This window comes from Schistocerca americana, chromosome 1 (genome assembly GCF_021461395.2).
Source record: "Schistocerca americana isolate TAMUIC-IGC-003095 chromosome 1, iqSchAmer2.1, whole genome shotgun sequence".
NCBI classification, from domain to species: domain Eukaryota; kingdom Metazoa; phylum Arthropoda; class Insecta; order Orthoptera; family Acrididae; genus Schistocerca; species Schistocerca americana.
Genome location: NC_060119.1, coordinates 925,908,962 through 925,919,834, shown reverse-complemented (window position 1 = coordinate 925,919,834; position 10,873 = coordinate 925,908,962). Strand labels below are relative to the sequence as shown.

The 10,873-nt window shown below is 39.5% G+C and overlaps 1 protein-coding gene across 1 annotated transcript in view; it reads right to left on the bottom strand.

Moving 5' to 3' along the window:
- Positions 1–223: 223 nt before the first annotated feature.
- The window catches only part of LOC124615338 (bromodomain-containing protein 4), a 29,757-nt gene continuing 19,107 nt past the window's right edge, over positions 224–10,873 (bottom strand). The window contains exon 2 of the mRNA XM_047143140.1: positions 224–3,872. Coding sequence (XP_046999096.1) covers positions 3,815–3,872 — 58 coding nt within the window. The 3' untranslated portion in view covers positions 224–3,814. The remainder of the gene's footprint in view (positions 3,873–10,873) is intronic.

Sequence of the window (10,873 nt, the reverse complement as noted above, 5' to 3'; positions counted from 1 at the left end):
TAGAACTTTTGACCATATAATCAAAATAGGTCTTGCATAAAATGTTATGAATTTGTAATGCAATTATAAGACAGGTAATTGTAAAATTCATCACAACTTTTTGACTTCTGTAAACAATGAGAATGAGATTTCAATTGTGCAATTAATGAAGCACTGAGTGTGGGAAGGGATGTAGGCTACTGATTGAACATATTCCACGTTTTAAATCATTCTTAAATGCAGTTATTATTCATATGTACACAATATATATATATTCACACATCTTATGATAATTTTTACATAGAATATACACAAAGTAAAGGAATACTTTATAGTCAGCAGTCACTAAGGGTCTTAAGTTCCTCAGCTACAGCTTTGTCATATAATATGTGATGATCACAGATCTGATATTTTGTTACAGGATTTCCTACTCTTACATTTAGTGGTTTATAAATTAGGTATTTCATGCTGAAACCAAACAAGTGATTCAGATTGCATAATTCAGCTCTCTTGGCCATATATAAAACTGATCATGTGCCACTGGTTTTTAGATAATTTGTGATCCCTCACAAAATTTGGCAGTTTCTTTCACTCAGTATTTTATTATTACAACAATAAAAATTCTTGATTCAGACATTGTCTTTGGTACTATTTTGTTCATTGCATGATTAACTTACAAGCGTATGTTATATACAGAAACAGTCTCATGCAATGAAAATCCTCTTTTTCTCCTTTTGCTTCACAACAGTCTAATTTTGTCAGGCATGCGGCTCTATGTTTGAAATGTAGTAATGTATAATGGATATAATTTATAATGAAGTTAGTTTAGTCAGACCATTACAAGTACCCCTTTTTCTTTTAAATTTTCAAGGAAATATTGCCACTCAAGAACAACAAGATGTTAATACTTTGACAGTTAGTACATTGACAATTGGCACATGTGTCAGTTGCATGCTGTGTTACTACAAGTACTTATCACTGAGAAACACTGGATTTTTCTTTAGATATTTAATGTGGACTGTAGTTCTATGATAGCACATTTATTGCTCCACGTGAAGAAAAAATTCCTGAGTTAATGATTGTATAGTGCTACAAATACACGACCTTGTAATACTGCTCACAAAATTAAAAAGAATATAAACAATATGTATATTATTAATGCCATGATTTGGTTAGGTCCTTAACTCATTTAATCTCCAAACCAAAATGAATGAGGGAGAAATGCTAATATCAAGGAAATTCTAATGGGCAGGTCATTAATATTAATTTCATTCTTGGCCCATCAAAAAAAATTATATGTTTGCCAGTTACATTCCACTACGCAGCAACTCTCCACAGAGAGTGCTATCTTCTGAACCCTGTAGTATATGGTTACCTTCAATAGATGAAATAATCTGAAAGGGAAAGAGATCCCTCCATAAAAGGCAAGATTTCACTATCATTCTTCTAGGCAATTTTTTTCACATTCTCTTACATAATGGAAAGAAGAACAACTAGAGTGAAGTATGTTGGTGAATGTAGGCAAAATAAATCAAAGACCTTATTTTATAATATGTGTATATTTGCATTTAAATAATTAAAAATGAGAAAAAGATTTTTACAGTCTGATTTCATTTTTAGGTCGTAGCAGCTCTTTTTATGTAACTCAATATACTATGCCATAAACTGTGGCAAGAAAAATGAATGTGAAATTTCAGATTGATGATCATAATATGCAAAGATGTGATAATGGTCTACAGTCAGTCATTTATTCTTAGATACTTGTCGATATACAATAAAGTAATCTGTCATTTTGCTAAAACACATATAGCAACATTTATGAAGCATATTATTCAAAGAAAGCAGAAATTAGTAGGCAGATTAGGTCTTGGTGTTGCAAGGAACTGTCGTACAAGTCTGTTAGCATAATGTACTTTTTTGAAAGGAGAGGACTACAAGGATCAAGTTATTTATAAGTTGTTATAATATGTAATAACAGAAAATTAAATCAGAAACATAACAGTATTAACAGAATTTTAAGAAATGCTTTTCATTTCCTCATGAAAAAATTTACAAACTTAACAATCAATATCGGGTTCAAGCAAACAACAATACTATGAGAAGAATGTGCTGTTAACAAGATACAATGGAGTAATAAAATGATAGTTATATAGCATGATGATACTGACTCCATTTACATGGATATCAGGGTACAGATTATTAAGTTTGTAAACCTGTTATCAAGCCATAAAAGTTTTGATAACGTACAGTATTAAGCATCACAGGTTTGAAAAATAATTCTTTAAGCTCTAATGCTACTGTTGCACTAACAGGTAAATTTCTTTTCAGTACTCTTCTACTCTTGACTCAGTTCCATAACGTTTGGTTTTGTAAGATCATATCTCACAGCACTGTGATTTTTAAATATATAATACAGAAGTTCTGGACTAGTTTTCTATGTTAAAAATATCTACAGACATAACTCTATTATAAACCACAAATAGTCTTAACAAAATAAAATAATCATTCACTTTTGTAATGTTATTGTGCTTGCACATCGTCAAACATCCAAGAGATTTAACTATAATATAAAGCAACTATCATACTGATTGTTACTTCAAACAAACAAAATGTATTCACAAATAGTTGCAATCAGGTTATACATACAGCTTCCTACCATGAACTCTCAGTCTATTGCTGTATCACTCAGAAAAACTCTCATATATTTTAACAGCTCAGTGAAACATTCATCTAAACTTCCATTACAATATTAGATCAATTTCTCAGAACAAGAACCAACAGATAGACATTCTTAAAAAAAGGAACATATTTATGGTTCAAATTACTCATTAAAACCTCTATCACTGATCGCAATAATGTGGAATGTAATTCCGCTTATACTGGTTATATATATATATTTATTTATTTTTATATGTAAACAATAGCTCATCATTGCGATATGTTCTTCTTTATTGTACAATAATGCGGAAAACTGAAAACTAATGTAGTTTTCATTGACGAAATTATCTCACGAATGGCACACAGGTGAAGGGCAATGTCAAGGCAAAAGCATAATGCAGTTATACAAATCACTACTTTACTGCTGAGAGCCCTTTTATCAGTTAATCTATATAAAATTTAGATTCTAAAAATCACAGTGTCAGTAGTTTCCTGAGATAACTGAAGGGTAAAGAATGTATGCTCATTTCCATCATCTGCATCGTAATGAGTGTGCACATTTGTAATACTGTGGCACTCAAAGTCATTCCTGATTCTGTTCGTACATAACCACACAACAGAAAACGCAGTTCTCTGCTTAAACTTGCACCTGCAAAGTCCTCTGTGAACAAATTACATTTTGTTTTGGCCCAACAGACAATATAAGATTTCGAATATTGTGACGCAGACAAAACATTACAAGTTGTAAACGGCTCTAGAAAATCTTTCACACGTGGAGGCTTCTTTAAAAGAGTATTTTGCAGTATAAAACCTTTCGAAAATATAACAAGACGATGTGTTTCACTCTTTAGTCGAAAAATATATCAGGAAACTCACTGAGCACATTCAAATATTCAAAACGCGTTGAAATTCGACTCAAACTTGACAAATATATATATTGCACTAACGAACGAAACAAGAGGTAAAAACAGTTCACCTGAAACAATATACAGAAGCAACACTACCTGAAACGATATCGACTCCCGAACTCAGTCATCTAGAAGGAAATGTGCAAGTACTGTCGTGTGTGTCAGTCAATGTTCGCACTAGGGGCGAGGCGGCGGCCCGCCGTCGGGCTGTATGTTGTACTCGGTCACATGGACAGTCCGCGCATGCGCCGTCTTCCGGAGGCCCATCGCTACTCGCCGGTCGCTGTCACCGTCGTCCACTGCCAAGGGCTGCTGTAGCTCTTCTGACTGAAACAAACCAAAATACATTATAATTACAGGCCACATCTCTACATTAGTAATTCATGGTTTATTTCGCATGGCACATGCAAAAAAATTACAAATACATTCTCAGTCTCTAGTCGTACTTCTGGATCAGCTATGTACATCTGGGAAATTATTATGAGAACAATTACAGTTACAAATAAAAACAAAAACAGTGAATACGCCGAGGTGGCAAAAGTCGTGGGACAGTGATACACAGATGGCAGTAGTATCGTGTACACAAGGTATAAAAGGGCAGTGCATTGGCGGCGTTGTTATTTGTACTCAAATGATTCGTGTGAAAAGGTTTCCGGTGTGATTATGGCTGCACGACTGGAATTAGCAGACTCTGAACGCACATTGGTAGTTGGAACCATACGCATGGGACATTCCACTTCAGAAATCGTTAGTTTCAAATGGTTCAAATGGCTCTGAGCACTATGCGACTTAACTTCTGAGGTCATCAGTCGCCTAGAACTTAGAACTATTTAAACCTAACTAACCTAAGGACATCACACACATCCATGCCCGAGGCAGGATTCGAACCTGCGACCGTAGCGAATCGTTAGGGAATTCAGTATTTCATGATCCACAAAGTCAAGAGTGTGTCGAGAACACCAAATGTCAGGCATTACCTCTCACCACGGCTAACGCAGCGGCCATTGGTCTTCACTTAACGATCGAGAGCAGTGGCGTTGGCGTAGAGTTGTCAGAACTAACAGACAAGAAACACACCGCGAAATAACAGCAGAAATCAATGTGGACATAAGACGAAATCTGGCATTAATAGGATATGGAAGCAGACGTCCGACGCGAGTGCCTTTGGTAACAAAAGGTTCAAATGGCTCTGAGCAGTATGGGACTTAACTTCTGAGGTCATCAGTCCTCTAGAACTTAGAACTATTTAAACCTAACTAACCTAAGGACATCACACACATCCGTGCCCGAGGCAGGATTCGAACCTGCCACCGTAGCGGTCGCGCGGTTGCAGACTGTAGCGCCTAGAACCGCTCGGCCACTCCGGCCGGCCCTTTGCCAACAGATGACATCGCCTGCAGCGCCTCTCCTGGGGTCGTGACCATACTGGTTGGCCCCTATACGACTAGAGAATCGTGGCCTGGTCACATGAGACCCAATTTCGGTTCGCAAGAGCTGATGGTAGGGCACAAGTGTGACGCATTTCCCACAAAGCCATGGACCCAATGTATCAACAAGGCGCTGTGCAAGCTGGCAATGGCTTCATAATGGCGTGGGCTGTGTTTACATGGAATGGACTAGGTCCTCTGGTGCAACTGAACAGATATTGACTGGGTTCAAATGGTTCAAATGGCTCTGAGCACTATGGGACTCAACTGCTGAGGTCATTAGTCCCCTAGAACTTAGAACTAGTTAAACCTAACTAACCTAAGGACATCACAAACATCCATGCCCGAGGCAGGATTCGAACCTGCGACCGTTGCGGTCTTGCGGTTCCAGACTGCAGCGCCTTTAACCGCACGGCCACTTCGGCCGGCGATATTGACTGGGAATGGTTATGATTGGCTGTTTGTTGACCAAACAACGATGCTATGTCACCGAGTCACGAAGGTGGCGATTGGTTTGAATAACATTTTGAACAATCCGAGCGAATGATTTGGCCAGATAGGTCGCCCGAAGTGAATTCCATCCAACACTTATGAGACATGATCGAGGGGTCAGTTCGTACATAAAATCCTAGCCCAGCAGCACTTTCGCAGCTGTGGATCGCTATAGAGACAGAAAAATTAGCTTATTCCTGAGCAAAGATGACAGTTGGATTTTGTGACCAAATAAGGTATACTCATTCTGCCCTGAAATAACGGATGAAGTTAGAGATATTGACGGAAGATAGACTAACAAAGAAGATTCACATAGTCTTCCAAAACTGGAAAACAGAGAAAGAAAATGATTGGGGGAGGCAACACAAACAAGATGTTGAAAGAAGCGCAAATCAACAGCAGACCTTATTCAACAGAAGTCAAGAATTACAAAGGTTTTCAAAGAAAACAAAACAAAGAGAAGAACAACTGGTATCAAATGGTCATATGAGAGCAAATGGGCTCATTTTGAGAGAATGAAAGAGTTTTGGAAAAGAATGAAGGAAAAAGGAATAAACAATTATCCTGACGTGTTCCTTAGTTGGTCTGAAACGAAATATAATAATAGTAACAACAATAACAAAGATGAACCTCAAGAATAACAATAATATTGATAAGCTTAGCAAATTTGACGCCCTGTTTTGTATCATCAGAGACAGAAGGGGTAATGGAAAAGGTGAAGATGAAGGCTGATATGACAGTGCGAATAGTTGTGAAGAAAAAACAGCCTGTCAGTAGATGATTGTGTGACAAACAGGAAGGAGAAATGATGGGCAAAGGGGTGTTGACAAGCGTGAGCAGTAGATAAGTGGAAGAGATAGCTAAAAGGTGCACCATTAGCTGTCTTTTGAAATTTGAAATATATTTATCTGACATTTTGGGAAAGATCGTTCGAAAATCGGATTCCTGATACAGAAAATGATTTTCAAAAGATGGCTGTGTTACGTAGTGGGATAGGGAGGTTTTTAATTTGTCGAGGGCGAGTTTTTCTCTTCTGCTGTTAAGATTTATAGAGGGAGGGAAATTAATGAAAAGACGATAGAGCTCACACAGGCTGTGGTAGTCTCTACCCTTATCGGCTTGTAGCCATGGCAACTGTTCGTAGGCAGGTCGATATTGCGAACGTGCAGAATGTACCATACACAAACATTCGTCGTTATTTCCGGCCAGTGTGAACTCTCATACGAAAGTCCATCGAGAATATGATCAACAAAATTAAGTATGCCGAGTATTAGTGATCGCACGAGCTTCTAAGTTCTAGGAGAAATGCATTTCTACATTTCTGCAGTGCACACCACAGTATCTGCATGAAGCAGTGCATGCATAAACTTGACTATTTTTTTCTGTATCTAAAGTAAGGTACACTATCGCATAAAAATATATTAGATGTGTGAAAATAGTAAGTTAAATGTATAAGCGATGTCTCCAGGCCTGACGCAACTTGGCTTTGAGCTGTGCGATTATACATTTACCTCACTTAAGTTTAAGCCTCATCCATCTCGATTTAATGACAGTTGAGAATTGTGCCAGAGCGAAACTTGAACACGTATTTCATGCTTACCACGAGCAGTCGCCTTAACCATCAGGCTATCTGAAAACACTTCCGGGAGTAAATCAAACTTTCATTATCACTGATGTTTCCACCTATGATAACCTCAGACTACCAGAGGTTCTCTTAAAGTGCGTGCGGGAATAGCACTACTCTCGGAGCGGAATCTCTGCCGCATTAAATGACACTGGGGATCCGATTTAGGCACAGGCCAGGTAGGTCCGGACCTAGGGTGCTGAGAGGAAAAGGGCGCCTCTAGATCAGCACTTTTATTTTCAGTAGAATTCGTCAAAAAAATGTGGTCTGGAAACAGGGAAGGTAAGACTGCAGCGCTGTTGCTAGAGCAGCGCTCACTGTTGAGTTCAGCTGGGTGTGTATGTGTGGGGGGGGGGCACTGTTCGATGCCACTGGTCCCAACTACTGTAGAGATACTTCGTATCGATACATGTACAAGTAGGCATTGTTTTGATTGTCGTTTAATAAGTGTGTTACCTCATATTCTTTTTGAAAACGTTATCTATCAAATACCACGAACGGCTTGGAGAAGCTAATTGGAGCACAGAATGGACAGAATAACAAAAATTGTATGAAAACTAAATCGTCCAGAGGCAAAAACAATCTCTGTCTCTCTATCATACACGCAGACACACACACACACACACACACACACACACACACACAACTTTGAGCTATGAGAAAACTGTGTTAATGTTAAGCGGGTCTAGTTAGAAGTGGTATTGTCATGCTCTGACTTGGATGTGTAAGTGGTTAATGTTTTGCAGACTGTCCTCAAACATTCCTGCAAAATGGGCAGGAATGTCGTGTCCTGGAGACATTCAGGCAGACAACCAAACCAATAAATAATGAGGAAGCGAGCTGCAGGGCTTGCGCATGCTGCCATGATTTACTTCTTAGGAGCCTCCGCTAGCTTAGGCATCCCTATTTATACGCATATATTTTATCTGACACCTGGAGCTTTATGGAAGTTACCCACTGACAGCGGTCCCAGCAAGGAAGGAAACTGATTTGCGATTAGACTTTACGGTCCCGTTGACAATGAGGTGAGTGGAAACGGGACACAAACCCAAATACAGAAAGGAGTGAGAAGGAAATCGGCTGCGTCAGTTTCAAAGGAACCACTGCGGTATTCTCCTGAATCGACGCAGGAGGACCACGAGATGCTCATATCTGGGTGACCGAAATGGTCTGTTTACTCGGAATCAAGCTCTTCCGTAATGCGAGTCCATGGTCTTGAGAGCACTTAGGTCTTTAGGTCTAGGAAGGATAGAACTACGACTTCCTGCTTCACGGATAAGTAGCTCCGAGGACAATGGCGTAGCAGATTAAACTAACTTGAACTGGTTTCGGTAAAACGACATAATTCACAGAAAAGATAATACAATGACATTAAGCCTTCCTCAGTTCATACATACGTTTCTGCGGAATGTTACAGCTTAAATTTTCGTATCTGACAGCATTACTTTCCTCTGTCTGCTTATTAGTCGCAGCCTTCACTGTTGTTCAAAGTGTACCTCCCAAGCTCTGCTGAACTGCGGTACAGTGTTGTACGTACTTCTTTCCTACTTTTACAACCGTGATTGTAATCACTAGTTTGGTACGGAAGTTTGCTAATCAATATTATCTGAAGGCTTTCATTTTGTGGTATATTTCAAGTTCGCAGAGCTAGCCAAGATAAAAAAAAAAGGAAAACAGATTATCAGTGACAAATATCCCATGTACTGAGGAAAGGAAGTTTTTACCTCGCAAGAAAGATGACTATCTGACAATGTTGCACATGGCACCATTCTATTGCTGGAATACGCATCCGTTTCCCCTGCTGTAATTCCTCTCTAAACTTGTGTTCTAGATTTCCTCAAAAGGTCAATCGAAATAGTAGGTAGTCGGTTTAAACACAGACTTAATTATCCACAGTATTCTTTAGTGCAAATGTCACTGTTTCTTTCCTAGATTAGTGTTCTCCTTGATTCTACGCATTTTTTTTAAAGACAGCAGATGATGCGTGAGTGTAGTATCCCGTCGGCATCTATGAGTTATGTCAGAGGCGCTAGTAAGTGAACTGGACTAAAACAGTGGCGGCCGGCCGGAGTGGCCGAGCGGTTAAAGGCGCTGCAGTCTGGAACCGCACGACCGCTACGGTCGCAGGTTCGAATCCTGCCTCGGGCATGGATGTGTGTGATGTCCTTAGGTTAGTTAGGTTTAAGTAGTTCTAAGTTCTAGGGGACTTATGACCACAGCAGTTGAGTCCCATAGTGCTCAGAGCCATTTGAACCATTTTTTTTTTTTTTGGCTAAAACAGTGGCGGCTCAACCATAGTCTTGGTAGAGGCATTCACCTGGAGTGGTCAGAAGCGTGTCCGGCAGTTTCATCACTACCTTCCCGAATGCATGTCCAGTGACTAAATTTTTGTGGCACTCGGTACAATGACGATGATGATGATGTTTGGTTTGTGGGGCGCGCAACTGCGCGGTCATCAGCGCCCGCACAAAGTCCCAATTTTTACACAGTCCAAGGTTTGACGCAGTCCAATCTAGCCACTATCACGAATGATGATGATGATATGATGAGGACAACACAAACACCCAGTCCTCGGGCAGAGATAATCCCCAACCCGGCCGGTAATGGAACCCGGGACCCTGTGATCGACAGGCAGCAACGCTAGCCACTAGACCACGAACTGCGGACTCGGCACAGAGAAAGAAACGTAGGGAAAGAAAACGTGATAAAAATCTACAAATATCGTCAAGGTATGATAACCATTGCACCTGGATGAACTGTATTTTTTTTCTTACTCTACTCTTTTCATTCATCTCTGATGAGATTCTCTCTCAGACTTTTAGTGTAGTAATGGCTATTTCGGATCCGTTCAGTTTTTGGCGCATCTACCAATATGAGCACCAGCTACTATCAGAAGCTCCTGCACATTACTACTCTTTTCGTCACTAAGTAGCAGTTTATGTTTATAATACAGTACACATAGCTCAGAAAACTTTCCTGCTTTTATCAGTGAAGGGAAGAAACAACGCTCTTAATTTCATCTGAACGTAAGTCGCTGAAACAGTAATTTCATTATTTTGCTCTGTTTCCTGGTGACAGCACATGACCAATCTAGAAAAAATAAAATAAAATGCTGCCTTTGAAGGGAAACCACCTGTATTAGAAGATTTCCTTATGAAGAACCTATTGAAAATAAATCTTGTTCTGTGCCCATCGAGACACTATATTCGACAAGACGACTATAGGTAATATAACAAGTCCTTCAGTCTTAAGGAAACCTCGTATTTTTAATGAAAGGTTTCACAGTACTCTGTTGCCAATTTAAGTATTCTTCGAAGAGACTGAGATAGATATTGGAGAGGGGAGCGGAGAGGTGCGCACGAATGCCCGATAAATAAACGGTTCACTCCACTGCAGGGCGAAACAAGATATTCTGCACCTAACGTTCACTCCATTATTCGCATATCAAAAGAAAACCTGTGCGCGTCAACACAGAGTTTGTTTATTCCGCGTGAGAGCGACGCTGTAATTATCAACAAACTGTAAAGGAATGCTTTATAAGAAAGGAGACATTCATCCCGATGAACTTCAGTCTAAAAGTTCCAAGAGTCCAAGTTCCAATGAGTGTCAAAGACATATATATTAATCTACTCAGCTTATATTTCGTCTAAGGACATCAATGATGTACACTGAGCGGTCTTTCTTCCCAGTCATCATGTGCTATGGAATGGAAAGTGGGAGAGGTATCATGCTAGTATACAATAAACTCTCTGTATCATACCATAGTGGCTTGCGGAGCACAGCAC